The following is a 17,406-nucleotide window of genomic DNA, read 5'->3' as shown; positions in this document are numbered from 1 at the left end:
CCATTCAACATATCTTGCAGTCAGGCAGGGGGACATGGTTGTCGAAAGCAGACATCTCTGACGCTTTCAAGCTCCTCCCGATCAGACCGTCTCTCTGGCAGTGGCATGGTTTCAAATGGCGGGGCAGTTTTACTTCATGACCAAGCTTACATTTGGCTCCAAGAGTAGCCCTTGGATTTTCAACAATTTTGCTTCTGCACTTAATTGAGTTTTGTCTACGCAGTTGGGGTGTGGCAAGGTTATTCCTTACCTGGATGATTTCTTGCTGCTGGAGTTCCCGCCTCAGCCTCCCAAGGATCTTGCGGTTCTCACCAAGCTATTCAGGGATCTGAATGTCCCCTTGGCTACCCACAAGGTTGAGGGGCCTTCCACAGTGATTACCTTTTTGGGGATCACTTTGGATACTGTCCATATGATGGCTAGCTTACCGCAGGACAAGCTGGTGAGGATCCGCGGGTTCATTCATAAGTTGGTCAGGTCTCCGGTGTGCTCTAAAAAAGAGCTGCAGTCGCCTTTGGGTATGCTCAATTTTGCCATGAGGATCATTCCTCAGGGCAGGTCATTTGTGTCTAGACTCCTAGCCCTCCTCCCACTCTTCCGAGAAGCAGACTCGGTAGTGCGGTTGCGGGCTAACGCTAGGGCCGATCTTCTCATGTGGGATCGGTTCTTGTGTGACTGGAATGGGATTTCTTTGTTCATTCATTCTCCTACGTCAGATTCCCCCAGGGTTTTTTCGGATGCCGCCGCTTCGATAGGATTCTCTGCTATTTTCGGGGACCAGTGGCTTGCGGGCCCCTGGCCGCCGGAGGTGGCAGACATTCCGGGTTTCTCATGGACATCTGCTCTGTTTGAGATTTTCCCCATTGTGGCTGCTGCCTGCACTTGGGGTCCCTCATGGTCTGGGCAGACGGTTATTTTCTTCACAGACAACATGGACACGGCGGAGATCATCAACAAGGGGAGGTCAGGTTCTCTTGTGATTATGGCATTCATGCGCAGATTGACGTGGTTAGGCCTTAAATGTAGTTTTCATTTCCAGGGGGAGTTTAGTAGTGGGGTCTTTAATGGGGCTGCTGATGCATTATCTAGGGCTGATTTTCAGCGTTTCTTTTCGCAGTATCCACAGGCAGATCGGAGGGGCATGCCAGTTCCGCCATTTGCCCTGCTGAGGTTGGATTAGACGCTCTAGGTGTTCAAGCGGCCGGCTTAATCAATTCATCATTATCCAAGAACACGCTCATGGCTTACAGAATGGCTTGGAGATGTTTCAATGGTTTCAGGTCCCTCTTCCCTTCCGATAGGGTGGGTGATGTCAGTTACATTCTGGCTTTCATGGCTTATTGCCATGATAAATTGTCTTTTTCCTTCAACACAATCAAATTATACCTCGCTGGGGTCCAACATTTCTTTTCCCTGCTCCATCCTGAGTTTCTGTCATTTTTTGTGGCTCATCCTATTAGAGCGATGCTTAAAGGGATTCAGAAAACGCAGGGGAGGGCAGCTGTCACACGGTTGCCTATTTCAGGGCAGTTGTTCCGGGGGCTAGCGGATTTACTTTCCCTCTCACCCTTTGGGTTGGGTCCTAGTTTGGTCTTAAAAGCAGCGATATACCTTTGTTTTTTGGGTTCCTGAGGCCAAGGGAGGTATCTCGTGCGGGGCGTCATGCACCAGTTCTCCAGAAGCATAGTCTCATAGTCTCACCAGGTGGCCGGAGCATTATCCACTTCAGCTTCCCAACAATAAGAACCGCCAGGTGGGGGCAGGGTTTTGTTATTAAGTTCTACAGATCTCACTCTGACTGGTGTCCAGTGGAGGTGTTAGATCAGCTCATGGGCTTATTCACTGCAGCTCCTCCCGACAGCCCTTTACTACCCTTTCCTTCTCAGGGCCTCTCCTCCAGTCAGTTCATTTACCATGTTAGAATGTTGGTAGGTTGGGGCTCAACCCAAAGCAGTTCTCAGGACACTCGTTCAGGATTGGCGCAGCTTCCGCAGCTTCCAAACAGGGGGTCCCTTCCCATGTCATTAAGTACATGGGACGTTGGCAATCATCATGCTATACTAGGTACATTCCGGATCCACATGCTGAGGTCAAACGGGCTTTTACCATGTTGTTAGGTTGATTATTTCTTGTTGGTTTCATAAAATCACTTTTCTTGATCATACATCACGGGACACAGGAGCTTCATTATATAGTGGGTTATATAGGCACCTCTGGTTATTGGACACTGGTTAACCCCCAATTAAGGAGAATTCCTCCCCTATATAACCCCTCCCATATGGGAGGCACCTCAGTTTTTTCGCCAGTGCCTATGGTGGTTGGTCACGTAAAACATGTGCTATGAAGAAAGCTCTGTGCAGGTTCTTGCGGGAGCCTAAGGGCTACAACAAACCGGATCCATATCTTGGGCTGATATTTTGACTCCCAAGATGATATGGTACCCGGGCCTCGTCATCTGAAGAAACAAGGTTTTGCCTATAAGTCCTCTCCTATTGGAAGACTGGGCTCCGGGAAAACCAGACTTGGTGTACTATTTACATAGTGGCACGAAAGTTTCTGGCAGAGTCTTTTACAAGGTCCAGGTAGGAGGTTCTTCTGAGAAGGAACCCCAAAAAAACCTGAAGGTTGGCACAACTCTGCCCAGCGTGATTGGTGAAGGCTGGAATCTGTCTGTTTTCAGCAATTCCTGCGGCGAGGACAGGTAAGGGAAGTTAATCCTATATAAATTATATTATGGATTTCTTCATTGAGTAGTTGTATGTCTTACCTGGTTTCCACCACTAGAGGGAGTAAGAGCAGCCTGATGCATACTTACATGCCTTTCAGATACACACGCTCAGTGAAGCCTGGTTCTCCCAGATGACTCACATCTCCACTGCAATCTCTGCCACAATGAAGGTAATACAGGGGTCCCACGTAGTCTGGGGGTCCCACGCAGCTCCGATGGCGATTCCCTTCCCCCCTGGATACCGGCGGTCCTCGTGCACGCGTGCACTCCCGTGCTAATGGAGGAGGGGGGAGTGTGGTTGCGAGCCGTGCACGTCGGTGTGCACGGCGCTGTACTGCACAGGCGCCAGGTGGCAGTTTTAAAAAGCCCAGAGCGTCAGGGGGCTGTAAGTGGAGACACAGGAGCTGTGGGCAGTAAGCATCCCAAGGGATTGGATCCAGGCAAACCTAAGACACCTACTCAGCATGAGGTTGTGCAGTTTAAGCCTATATATTTATTGTGAGGCTTTAAGCACAACAGTGATTGCACTTTGTACTAGTACCTCTGCTTTGTAGCTTAGGACTATGTCTCCTCATAAGAGGGTCTCAGGGGGAGGTAACAAGGGCACTGGTAAATCACCTAGGTCTAGAGGTTCTAAAAATGCCTGTAGGTTACCCCCCCCCTGCAAGACTGGAGCCAGCCTCACAGGATGAGTCAGTGCCCCTGTCAGGTTTTGCAGCCTCTCCTAATATTTCAGCCCCGGTATACGTCACTGAGGACTCCCTTAGGGCTACATTGGAGGGTTTTGAAGGGAGAATCATGAATTTTATTGCAGCTTCCCTGAAAGATAGCAGGAAAAGGGGTAGATCGCCTCCCTCTGCTGAGATTCCTCTTTCAGATGACACTTCTGACAATGAGGAGAGATCCCTATCTTGGGACAGGGATCTTGAGCAGTTGGATGAATCAGAGGAAGAGGAGAGAGTCCCCTCCTCCCAGGTGCTCAGAAAGCAGGTGCAGTATTATACTGAATTGGTGCGTACCACATTCAGAATGCCTGCTGCTGAAGTCGCTACATCCTCTGTTTCTTCCCTGGGAGTCAGGAAAGTCCCACAGACTGCCTTTTCCTTTCCAATTCATCCCTTAATGGATAAATTGTTGTATGAGGATTGGGGACATCCCGATAAACTGTTTGCTCCTCCTAAAAGGTTTTCTATGCTTTATCCTTTGGAGGAAAGTTTCACCAAGAAATGGGGGGGTCCCATCTGTCGATGCGGCTGTTTCTTGCGTGAATAGAAACCTGACCTGTCCTTTGGATAATGCTCAGGTATTTAAAGATCCAACTGATAAGAAGCTGGAAACATTATTAAAAGCCTCCTTTTCCATGACTGGCGCTGTAGTGCAACCTACAGTCGCAGCTGTGGGGTTGTGTCAGTTCCTCAAGGAACAGGTTAAGCGGATGCTTGGCCTCCTTCCCAGTGAGGAAGTGGAGAATTATGCAGAAATACCTCAAATTCTGTGTTTCATGATTGATGCGATTTTGGATTCTGTCCAACAAGCATCTCGTTTGTTTCTCCTGTTGGTACACATGCGAAGGGCCCTATGGCTAAAGAATTGGGCAGCTGAGCTATCATGCAAGAAGCATTTGATTGGGTTCCCGTTTAAAGGGGAACGTTTGTTTGGAGAAGAATTTCAGGGGGTAAATTTACTCTCCTTCCAGTCAAAAGGAGCAAACGTCCATCATTTAGGCGTTCTCTCTCTCCCGGAGCATCAAGCTCTAAGCAGTGGCGACGGCCTTCTCAACCCCCCTCTACAGGAAAAGCTCAAGGCCGGGCCCAGGGGCAGAAGAAATCCTGGGGACGAAAGCCTGACAAGCAGAGCCCAAAAGCTTCCTTGTGAAGGGGCGCCCCCGCTCGGCCGAGTGGTGGGAAGGCTCCTGCAGTTTGCGGAAGCCTGCCGGGAAGAGATCCGGGACAAGTGGGTGGTCTCTTCGGTATCTCTGGGCTACAAGCTGGAGTTTCCACCTTCTCGCTTTCTAAGGCTTTCTAAGGTCAAGGTTTCCCAGGGACCCAGTAAAGCAAAGACCGCTATTTCTGGCCTTAGATCACTTACTATCCCAGAGGGTGATAGTAGAAGTGGACTCAGGGTTTTACTCGAATCTCTTCACCGTTCCAAAGCCAAATGGAAGTGTCAGACCTATCCTGGATCTAAAGGATCTGAACCAGTTTTTACGCATCTGCTCCTTCCGAATGCAGTCTATTCGCACTGTGGTCTCCTCCCTGCAAGGGGGAGAGTTTATGGCATCAATAGACATCAAGGATGCATATCTCCATGTGCCAATTTTTCCCGCACACCAAAAGTATCTAAGGTTCGCGGTAGAGCGGCGCCATTTTTAAATTTGTGGCCTTGCCGTTCGGGCTCGCTACGGCCCCTCGAGTCTTCACAAAGATTCTGGACCCTCTCTTGGCAAACCTAAGAGCTCAGGGTATAGCCGTCATGACTTATCTAGACGATTTGCTTCTCATAGAGAAAACAGTAGCGCTCCTGAACCACAGTGTTACCAGAATGCTAGAACACCTGGAATGCCTAGGTTGGTTTATAAACCTAGAAAAGTCGCCCCTACAGCCTGCTACCAGGTTGGAATACCTAGGTATGGTTATCGACACCGCTCAGGGCAAGGTGTTTCTACCAAGGCCAAAAGCCTTGGCCATTGGGGATCTGGTGCGCCTAATTCTGGGCAGAAGATCTTCCCCCATTCGGTTGTGTATGAGACTGTTAGGGAAAATGGTCGCCTCCTTCGAGGCCGTTCCATTCACCCAGTTCCACTCAAGGCCTCTGCAAAGATGCATCCTTGCGGCTTGGAACAGGAAGCCCCAGTCCTTGGATCTTCCTATGCGTCTATGCCCGGGGACATGCAAGAGTCTCGTCTGGTGGTTACAAACTGAGAATTTGCTGCAAGGCAAAACTTTTCTTCCTCTTCCATGGAAGATTGTTACTACAGATGCCAGCCTGACAGGCTGGGGAGCAGTGTTGGAGGAGACGTGCTCGCAGGGGAAATGGTCTGCGATTGAGAAGCTATTGCCCATAAATGTCTTGGAGATCCGGGCAGTTTATATGGCTCTCATAAATTGGTCTTTCAGACTATGGGGTCTCCCTGTTCGGGTTCAGTCCAACAATGCCACAGCAGTGGCCTATATCAATAACCAGGGCGGTACCAGGAGTCTGGTTGCACAAAAAGTCTTCATTCCAGGAGTGGAAAATTGGCAGGCGGATTTTCTGAGCCACCAGCAGTTGTGCCCAGGAGAATGGGCTCTGCACCCCGACGTGTTTTGGAACATACGTCGCAGGTGGGGTACTCTAGACGTAGACCTGTTTGCCTCCAGGTTCAACAGAAAACTGGACAAATTTGTGTCAAGGACAAGAGATACACTCGCTCAGGGGTCGGATGCTCTGACAGTTTCCTGGGATCAGTACAATTTGATTTATGCCTTCCCCCTGTGCATGCTTCTGTCGCGGTTCCTGGGAAGAGTCAAGAGGGAGACAAAGTCGGTTCTTTTGGTAGCCCCGGCTTGGCCCAGGCGACCGTGGTACGCAGAGATCATGAAGTTGGCAGTAGGCAGGCCGTGGATCCTCCCTCTCCGGCCAGATCTGCTCTCACAGGGTCCAATTTACCATCCTGCTTTACACAGTCTGAATTTGATGGTTTCGCTGCTGAGACCCACATTCTGAGAGACCGTGGGCTTTCGGGGCCAGTCCTTTCTACTCTGGTCAATGCCAGAAAGCCGCCTTCCAAGCTTATTTACTACAAAATCTGGAGGGCATATGTTTCCTGGTGTGAACTCAGGGAATGGCATCCTAGAAAGTATGTCATTAGCAGGATCTTGGCCTTCCTCCAGTCAGGCCTAGAAATGAATTTGGCCGTAAGCACTATCAAGGTACAGATTTCCGCCTTGTCAGTGTTTTTTCAGAAACCATCTGCATTGCATTCCCTGGTGCGGGCTTTCATCCAGGGGGCTATGCGGATAAGGCCGCCAGTCAAACCTCCAGTATGCCCATGGGATCTGAATTTGGTTCTCTCGGCTTTGCATGGGCAACCTTTTGAACCTTTGCATCTGGCTTCGTTAGTTCTTTTGACTAAAAAATTGGTTTTCTTGGTAGCCATATCCTCGGCTAGAAGAGTGTCAAAACTAGCAGCTCTCTCCAGCAAAGAGCCTATCTAATTATTCATAAGGACCGGGTGGTAATCCGTCCCAACAGGTCCTTTCTGCCTAAGGTGGTTTCAGGATTCCATTTGAATCAAGATGTAATCCTACCATCCTTTTTTCCAGACCCACAGTCCGCAGAAGAAGAATCTTTGCACACTTTGGATGTGGTAAGGGCAATCAGTATCTATCTTCAGGCAACTGTTCAGATAAGGAAAACTGATTGCTTTTTTATTCTGCCGGAAGGCCCTAGGAAGGGCCAGGCGGCATCAAAATCCACTCTCTCAAGGTGGATTAGACAGATTATTTCTCAGGCCTATAGTGTTAAAGGGAAGATCCCTCCTTTTCAAGTAAAAGCGCACTCAACTAGGGCTGTAAGTGCTTCTTGGGCAGTGCATCACCAGGCCTCCCTGGCTCAGATCTGTAAGGCTGCAACTTGGTCATCAGTCCACACATTCACCAGATTCTATCAGGTGAATGTCAGAGTGCAAGAGGATATCGCCTTTGGGCGCAGTGTACTGCAGGCTGCAGTTTAGGTCCTCCGGTCCATGGCGGTCTATAATTATGATCTGTGTCTCCCTCCCCTCAATCTGAGCATTGCTTTGGGACATCCCACTATGTAATGAAGCTCCTGTGTCCCGTGATGTATGATCAAGAAAATAGGATTTTTATATACAGCTTACCTGTAAAATCCTTTTCTTGAGAGTACATCACGGGACACAGGGCTCCCGCCCCTCTTGGCTTTTACGTGGTTTCTTATTGCTTTGCTACAAAACTGAGGTGCCCCCCATATGGGATGGGGTTATATAGGGGAGGAATTCTCCTTAATTGGGGGTTAACCAGTGTTCAATCACCAGAGGTGCCTATATAACCCACTATGTAATGAAGCTTCTGTGTCCCGTGATGTACTCTCAAGAAAAGGATTTTACAGGTAAGCTGTATATAAAAATCCTATTTTATTCGTGTCTTTTTGCCCTCTTTTAAGTATGCCCTCATATACTTCTCATAAGGCAACACAGGACATGTGCATGATGAAGTTCAAAGGATAATAAAGACAGCTCAAAATATTATAGGTATTTGCCTATCAAATTGTTGGGTATTATGGACATTGGAGAGCAGAGATGACTTCCTAGGGCATACTACATTTTAAAGGATATTACCCATCCTAGTTTTGAGTATTTTAGGATGCTACAATTGGGAAAATATTATAGTAGCTCAGTGTGTGTTTTAATGCTGATATGTGATTTGTTATGTTCTGTTAGAGCTTGCCTGAATTTCATTTTGTTGACCTTGATGCTTCTCTATCCAAAACTAAAAAAGTTTTGGCTTTACATTCACTTTAATGACAGGGGAAAAGAAAATCAATTTGTGCAAGCCTAAACTGTGAAAATGTCCAATGTGTGCATGTGGGTATCGGCTTGCCACTCATCCACAGTACATTTACTGAGGACAGGCGGCACAGCCAGAGGGGATAACATGCACATATATCTTTCAGCTTCTGCTTTTGGTCATGGACCCACTGATCGGCTATAGCCAATCACAGATCAGATAAACAGAGCAGTGATCTGGATGTTTCTTCTCCCTGTAAACAGGTGGTTATCTCAAATGGAACCCGATAGGGCTCTCCCTTTTCCCCCTTGTTGTATATATTGGTATTGAGTATAACGATTCATAAAAAATGTAGACATACAAGGGATTAAAGTTGAGGAAACAGAATATAAGATGTCAATTAAGGATGGGCTTTATGTTTGAGTCAACCATGAGTTCAACTCAAAAATTGTCTGTTTATCAGTTTGCCGAACAGGGAACAAATTCAAAAGCCACGGAACACCCTTTAAAAGTGTATGGGAGTAATCAAACATGCTAATTTTAAAGGCTTATATGTATGGTATTGTCATAAAAAGTGTTTTGGAACCTGGGTCCTGCCCCAGGGGCCATGTATCAATGCAAAAAAAGTTGTAAAAGTTTTTTCGGGAACAGTGGTTTTAATAATGCTTAAAGTGAAACAATAAAAGTGTAATATTCCTTTAAATTTCATGCCTGGAGGGTGTCTATAGTGTGCCTATAAAGGGGCACATGTTTCCCGTGTTTAGAACAGTCCATGAGCAAAATTGCATTTCTAAAGGAAAAAAAAGTAATTTAAAACTACTCGAGACTATAATGAATTGTTAGTCTGACAATACACATAAAAGTTAATTGATAAAAACTGCATAGAATTTCCCCACAGGGGAACCCCGAACCAAAATAAAATAAAAAAAATCTTCAGGCCTGGTATGGAATCCCCGCACCAGAATGTCAAAAAAATGGCATGGAGTCCCCCCAAAAATCCATACCAGACCTTTATCCGAGCACGCAACCTAGCAGGCCGCAGGAAAAGATAGGGGGACGAGAGAGCACCCCCCTCCTGAACCGTACCAGGCCACAAGCCCCCAACATTGGGAGGGTGCTTTGGGGTAGCCCCCAAAGCACCTTGTCCCCATGTTGATGGGGAGAAGGGCCTCAACCCCACAACCTTTGCCCGGTGGTTGTGGGCGTCTGCAGGCGGGGGACTTATCGGAATCTGGAAGCCCCCTTTAACAAGGGGGCCCCCAGATCCCGCCCCTCTCCCATGTGAATTGGTCATGGGGTACAAATGTACCCCTACCATTTCTCAAAAAGGTTAAAAAACACAAGAGACGGTTTTTGACAAGTCCTTTATTAATTTCTTCTTCTTCCCGCTTCTTCTTCCATCTTCTTTCTTCTGGTCTTCCTTCGGTGTTGTTCTTCTTCCTCCACCTTCTTCTTCTCCATCTTCTTCTTGATGTCAGAGGGGGTGACACCCTGTTTACGTAAATGGGTGCCCCCGCCCCCTCTGACAACAGGGGGAAAGCCACAGGGAAGTCCCCGTGTGTCAGAGGGGGCGGGGTCACTGGGTGGCCCCACCCTCCGTTATATAAGAAGTGTCAGAAGAACCGAAGCATCACGCAGCGGAAGACTCCCAGTGAGGCAAATCCTGCGGACGGAGCACAGAAGAAGCCAGAGCAAGATGGGGGATGAGAAGAGCGGAGGAAGAAGAAGAAGATGAAGAAGAAGATGGAGAAGAAGAAGAACACAGAAGGAAGACCAGAAGAAAGAAGATGGAATAAGAAGCAGAAAGAAGAAGAAATTAATAAAGGACTTGTCAAAAACCATCTCTTGTGTTTCTTAACCTTTTTGGCACTTTTTTGTGAAATGGTATGGGTACCCCATTACCAATTCACACAGGGGGTGGGATCTAACCCCCATAACCACCAGGCAAAGGTTGTGGGGATGAGGCTACCCCAAAGCACCCTCCCAATGTTGAGGGCATGTGGCCTGGTACGGTTCAGGAGGGGGCGCTCTCTCATCCCCCCTCTTTTCCTGTGGCTTGCCAGGTTGCGTGCTCAGATAAGAGTCTGGTTTGGATTTTTTGGGGGGACCCCATGCCATTTTTAAAAAAAAAATTGGCACGGGTTCCCCTTAAAATCCATACCCAGGTCTGGTGTGGATTTAGAGGGGGACCCCCACGCAATTTTTTAAGAAAAAATTGGTACGGGTTCCCCTTAATATCCATACCAGACTTGAAGTGCCTGGTATGGAATTTAGGGGGACCCCACTTATTTTTTTTAAATTTTGGTTCGGGGTTCCCCTGTGGGGAAATACCATGCCATTTTTATCAATGAACTTTTATGTTTATTGTCAATTCATTATAGCCGTGAATAGTTATAAATTTAATTTTTCCTTTAGAAATTGTATTTTTCTGTCAGACTGTTCTAAACACGGGAAACATGCACCCCTTTACAGGCATACTATAGACACCCCCAAGTATGACATTTAAAGGAATATTACACTTTTATTGTTTCACTTTAAGCATTATTAAAATCACTGCTCCCGAAACAACTAACATTTTTAAAACTTTTTTTTTTGCATTGATACATGTCCCCTGGGGCTTTAAAATTAGCACTTTTGATTATTCATGTTCGTGTCCCATAGACGTTAACGCTGTTCGCGTGTTCGAATGAATTATCTGCATGTCAATATATGCAGATGATTTGCTACTATATATAACTAATCCAGTGGTGACAATACCAAATCTCATCCAGGAATTTAACCGTTTTGGAATATTGAGTAACTTTAAGGTCAATTATGACAAATCAGAAGCCCTTAATATTACATTATCAATTAGTACACTAGATCTTCTCAAAAAAAACTTTTCTTTTAAATGGCAGAAAGAAGCCATTAAATATTTAGGAATATATATTTCTAGAGATCTAAATAAACTCCAAGAGCTTAATTCTTAGCAGATAATGCAAAATATAATTAGGATACTTCAAAAATATGATAGAATGTTTTTTTTTTTCCTGGATGGGAAGGATTAATATTGTAAAAATGAACATATTGCCAAAAATATTATACATATTTCAGACAATTCCAATATATTTTCCAACAAATTTGCTGGATCAGTTATGAAAAGCTGTAGGGAGATTAATATGGGCGCATAAATCAGCTTGATTTAGAAGAGATATATTAATTAGGACAAAAAAGGATTTAGGCTGGGCTCTCCCAGACTTTTCTAAATATCTTTGTTCTGTATTTTATCAGGATATCAGGATAGTGGACTGGTTCCATAATGGAGAAAATAGGCAATAGGGGGAAATTGGAGGAAGATGCCACTGTCATGAAATTGAAATCATTAACCTGGATAATTAGAGATAGAGAACATAGACCCCCCCCCCCCCCCCCCCAAGAGAGAAATGCCATTGTTGATCAACAATGTTTTCAAGGTCTGGGATGCATTATTGAAAAGGGAGACTTGGTCCACTTATATTGGGCCTATGACACCTTTATTTTGCAATCCTGAGTTTCCACCAACAATGGAAGCCTTGGCTTTTTTTAAATGGCATAGATGTGATGATGTGTGGGTGGTTCAGACCCTGATAGAGAATAGGCTACTCCCTTTGGAATCCTTGGGTTTGGAGAATAAGACCAAATGGATGCAGTATCACCAACTTTAAACTTATACCCAATCTTTGATAAATAAAGCTTTATTAGATATATCATTAACAGAATTTGAACAATTATTATTTCAAAAACAAAGATAAATACATGTATTATCTACATTATATAAATATTTGGTTCCAAAAAAAAAAAAAGGAACAGGAATCAGCCTATTTAATTAAGTGGGAGGAAGAACTTGAGATGACTATCCCTAGATCAAAATGGGAAAGAACGATCCTACTTACACATAAATTATCTAAATCAAATAGACATCAGGAAAGGAATTATAAAATCTTAGCAAGATGGTATAGATGCCTGGTAAATATGCATAAAATAAATAGGGAAAATGAGGAGGTATGTTGGAGATGCTTAAATGCAAAAGATACAAAGTCACATATGTGGTACTATTGTCCAGGGGTCCAGACATTTTGGTCAAGAATCTATGATGTGTAGCATGCCATTACAGGTGTAAATGTACAGCCAGATATATTAGTTTCAGTTGTGTCAATCTATGAAAGTTCTAAGAAAAGATATCCTAAGATTTATGTTAACAGCAGCAAGAAACGTTATAGCTCGAAAATGGAAAAAAACAATAGATCCCTCAATTGAGGAATGGGTGTGCGAGATGAGCGAGATGCAGTCACTAGAATTGACGATAGCGGCAGAATTAGGTCTTAAGGAACAAACCTTAAACAATTGGCAAATATTGAAAGAGTTTAGAACCTCAGCAATTTTAAAGTGGTAGTAAACCCGCTGAATTTTTTATTTTTTTCATACCTGCAAGGGAAAAGGCATAATGAGCTAGCATGCACCTCATATTAGCTCATTATAAAATACTTATCTTAGAATGAGACATGTTCGCTCTGCGTGCTTTCCGGATATCGTGGCTCCGGTGCTGTGAGTGGCCGGCGCAGCGATATCGTCATTCCCGCACATGCTTGCTGGAGATTTCTTTCCGGCAGGGTCCGTCATCTGCCGGGCTTCCAGCCAAGAAACCCCTGTGCGCATGCGCCGCAATCTGTGGCTCATTGCCAGGGGAATAGTGAAATAATATACTTTACAACCGCTTTAAATTATCTGTAGATCTTACAGTGACCTCGCCCCCCCCCCCTTTTTTTATTGTTTTATTTATTTTTTGTTTGTTTGCTTTGTGTGAATGTTAGAGTAGAGTGAATGATGTCGAGTAAAACTATGGAGTAGAGTGAATTACATAGTTATAACATGGTATTATATGCATGAATTAATTGTAAAATAATTGATTATATACATTCTAGTTAGTATAAATTGGATAATTATAGATTAAGTAAATGTAAATTGTATTCTTAATATATCCAAGACATCTTATGTGTATGGGTAAATAAAAAAGAAGAACCCCCAACAGGGATTCACACTGCGCTAGAATAAGTGAGAAACGGGAAAAAGGAAAAAGCAGCTAGCATTAGAGTATAGATACACCAACTCAATTACAAAAGAAAAAATGTGCAGCACTAACAAAGCTAAATAGCCATTAGAAAATACTTACAATTAAATTGATATTGTAAATAACTATGAGATATTTTATAATAATAGAAAAAAATATAAATAAAAAATTCACGTGAATTTTTTTTTCTATTATTATAAAATATCTCATAGTTATTTACAATATCAGTTTAATTGTAAGTATTTTCTTATGTGTATGGGTATTGGTTGTGTAAAATGGAAAAATGTATAAAATAAAGATTGTATAAAAAAAAAAACGAGAAAAAACAGCCAGATCCATAAGTAAAATCAGCAAGTATTACACATTACGTTTGGTACGCTCTGCTGAAGTCACAGTTTTATTCCCAAGTGCTTTATTATCTACTAAAACATGAGTGTATTTCCTCCTTTTTTATTGATTAAATTACTTCTCATTTAAATGGGATTACACTATGTGCCTACATCTTCTTCCTTTTTATAAATCTGTTCTATTGGATCAACTATCCATGTGGCTTTCTGTCCATTACCTATCCCATTGAGGTCCATTTTTGGAGTTGGTCTTCTGGTTGGAAGTCGTGTCCTCTGTGACATTTGGGTGTGTGGTCCTACAAGCCTGATCGACCCATTGGGTATACACTCATTTGGGTTCAATTGCTCCGGTAAGCCTTTTGACTCTGGTGGTGAATCACTTATCATCAGGTTTGGGCATGTTTTCCTTTGTCACATCGTTATCCAGTTTAAATGTCAAGTTATTTTGAACATCAAGCTAAGTATAAAAGAGAATATTCCTGCGCCTAATCAAAGAGTAATCTAATTGTTGCACCGCTGCACACACTGAAATGGGGTACTTGAACCCCAATTGGAGAAGACAAAAGGTAAAAAGGTAGTGGTGCGCGGTACTATGGTGAAGAATCTAGTTAAAACAGGTTTAATATATTCAATAGGTACTCAAAAGATTAGAAGATAAATGTAATATCGTCTCCACTACAAGTAATAAATGGAGCGTAGAAAAAGAAAAGACAATATATGTATATAAAAAATATAAAAAAAATATATATATATGTATATATAGTGAGGGACCCTCACTCCTATGCGTAGTAGTATTTTGAGTGGTAGACAAATGGATAAGAAAAACAATTAATGATAAATAAGACTGGTGGTCCCAATGCGATTTTTTAGGTAGCAGGGTTGCATAAAGTGGCAGTGCTGAATATAAAGAAGGTCCGTGAAAATAACTACTACTGTATTTGTTTCAGTGACTAAAGTACTATACATAAAATAGTGGACGAAATAAAAAATATATAAAGTGAATCACCATGCGATTTGTTAAAAATGACGAAAAACGCATACAAAGTGCTAGTGCTGAACAATAAATAGATCTGAAAAGAAAATCTGCTAAGTCAAAGTATATGTGTAACAGTGTACAAAAGTAATCATTAGCTATATAAGGCAAAAGATGTAAGTAATGCTTGCCTTGTGACTAAAGAAATCGCATATGGTGTTAAAGCCAAAGGAGGGTTAAGCAAAGTGACTCTGTGCGGGTGTCTTTATACCATAGACTTAAATATCGGTGCAGTGCACTAAATTGAATCATACAATCAAAGAAAATAAATCAAATTGTTAAATCAAAACAAAAACACATAAACGATCCAAGTGTTGGTGAGAGGGAAACAACCCTCTGGGAATAATCCAAAACAGAAGGAAAGAGGTGCACAGTGTTTGAAGCTATAAAAAATATAAAAAAACAACAATGGAACAGTAATCCTAGTTAAAATTGTCCATTCAGCTGGTGCAACAACAAGTGGCGATTAGCCCAAAATCGCATGTAACAAGACAGTCGCCTGCAATGCTGGTGCTTAAAATATATGTGCACTATAAGGTAGAGATTTAAACAGTGATAATGGTGATGGTGGATATCTCCCACGTGGTCCTGTGTAATCAGAATATGGGTGTCCCCTTACCTTACAGCTGTAAGGTAAAAGCATATGGTATATGTATCCTCAGGGTTCCTGGTGGTCCTTATCCCTCGAGGTCCTATTCACGTGTCCCCGGGTCCTGGCGTCTCCTGCCTACTGTGCCGTATTGGGCTCTGTAAGTGGTCCCTCAGCGGTACTTCAGCGTGGGGGGGGGGGGAATTGGTGGTATACCTCGGCGGTTTTATGCAAGGGGTTAAACAGATAAGGAGGAAGGGAGCCCCATAGTATAGTATTTTTCAACAGTATTGAAATTTATTTATAAAAACAGCTTTGGTACTCACAAACAGACAGAGTTTTTGTATGGTGTATAAACGAGCCTCGAGCTCGATTGCGTCACTTCCGGTAGCGTCCCGACTAGTGTTCGTCACGGTCACGTGACTTCATCAGGGGATTATTTTGAACATCGTTTTGGATATCTACAATTTATTGTTTGGTTCACCTGTCCAAACACTAAGGATCATAATTTATATTTAAAATATTTTTTTTTTCCTTCACTTCATTGGACATCATTCACTCATATTTTGATTGTGTACATAATATATAATTTTTTTGGTTTATTATACACGTGTATTTAGTGTCTATACACATTGCCTGCATATATATATATATGTTGTCTGAGTTTCTTCCTGGATAATTTATGTGCACTTTATGTATACATATATATATTTTTTTCAGTTTATTTTGAGATTTATTCTGAGCGCTGCACTTACTGTTCACATCCTTTATTAGATATGTTTTATAGCAGAAAGTAGAAACTGTTTTTTTTGAAGGGGGGGGGGGGGGTTGTCTTTTTTTCTTATATCATTTTTAAAAACCTAGTGGTGATCAAATACCATAAAAAGAAAACTCTATGTGTGTGAAAAGAATGATCTAAATAATATTTGCTTACAGAGTTGCAAGACAATGCAATTGCCAGTTAACCGCTTATCGACCAGCCACTGTCATTTTAATGTGGCAGGTCGGCACGATCCCTCGAGCCGTCATAGCTATACATCGGCTTGTGGGATTGGGATAGCAGGCACGCTGCGGGGGTGCCGATGCTTGTGGCCAATGGTCTTGGTGACCGCTGGCCACAATTGATGTGGGCATGAGAGGCAGAACAAGGAAGTGTGTGTGTAAACACACAAATCCCAGTTCTGCTCTGTGAGAAGTGACAGATTGTGTTTTCCTAATAGATAGGAACCACGATCTGTAATTTCCTCTAGTCAGCCCCCCTTCAGTTAGAAACACATAGGAACACAGTTAACCCCTTGATCACCCCCTAGTGTTAACCCCTTCCCTGCCAGTGACATTTTTACAGTAATCAGTGCATTTTTATAGCACTGATCACTGTATAAATGTGTCCGATTTGTGTCTGCCATAATGTTGCATTAAAATCACAGATCGACGCCATTACTAGTGAAAAAAAATAATAATAATAAAAATGCTATAAATCTAACCCCTATTTTGTGGACGCTATAACTTTTGCGCAAACTAATCAATATACGTTTATTGTGATTTTTTTACCAAAAATATGTAGAAGAATACATATCGGCCTAAACTGAGAAAAAAATCGGCTTTAAAAAAAGAAAAATCAGGATATTTATTATAGCAAAAAGTACAAAATATTGTGTTTTTTTCAAAATCGTCACTCTTTTTTTTAATAGCGCAAAAGATAAAAACCGCAGAGGCGATCAAATGCCAACAAAAGAAAGCTCTATTTGTGGGTAAAAAAGAATGTCAATTTTGTTTGGGTGCAGCGTCACACGACCGCGCAATTGTCAGTTTAAGCGACGCAGTGCCGCAAAGAAAATGGCCCGGTCATTCAGCAGCCAAACCTTCTGGGGATGAAGTGGTTAAGGTAGCGCAGTGCTGAATTGCAAAAAATGCCCTGGTCATGAACATTCCGAAGGTCAAGTGTGTGTTAAGGACTAACATTTTTTTATGAGTCAGGAGAAACAGAGAATTCACTGAAATAGACAAACTGTCTTGTTATGCTATTACAGAGCACATGCAGTTTTTAAACCCTCCAGTGCATACTTCTCATTCATTCTTGCTAATAATGCTAGTGGGTGTTTTGCTACCTTTTGAA

The 17,406-nt window shown here is 43.1% G+C and overlaps 1 protein-coding gene across 1 annotated transcript in view; it reads left to right on the top strand.

Annotated features, from left to right (window-relative positions):
* The window catches only part of LOC143998072 (uncharacterized), a 55,377-nt gene that overhangs the window by 11,837 nt on the left and 26,134 nt on the right, over positions 1-17,406 (top strand). The window contains exon 5 of the mRNA XM_077493831.1: positions 224-442. Coding sequence (XP_077349957.1) covers positions 224-442 — 219 coding nt within the window. The remainder of the gene's footprint in view (positions 1-223; positions 443-17,406) is intronic.

This window comes from Lithobates pipiens, unplaced genomic scaffold (assembly GCF_037356315.1).
Source record: "Lithobates pipiens isolate NorthernLeopardFrog02 unplaced genomic scaffold, aLitPip1_a1.2 Scaffold_19, whole genome shotgun sequence".
Lineage (NCBI taxonomy): Eukaryota > Metazoa > Chordata > Amphibia > Anura > Ranidae > Lithobates > Lithobates pipiens.
The sequence above is the reverse complement of the archived record's forward strand: the minus strand, read 5'-3'. Positions and strand labels throughout refer to the sequence as shown.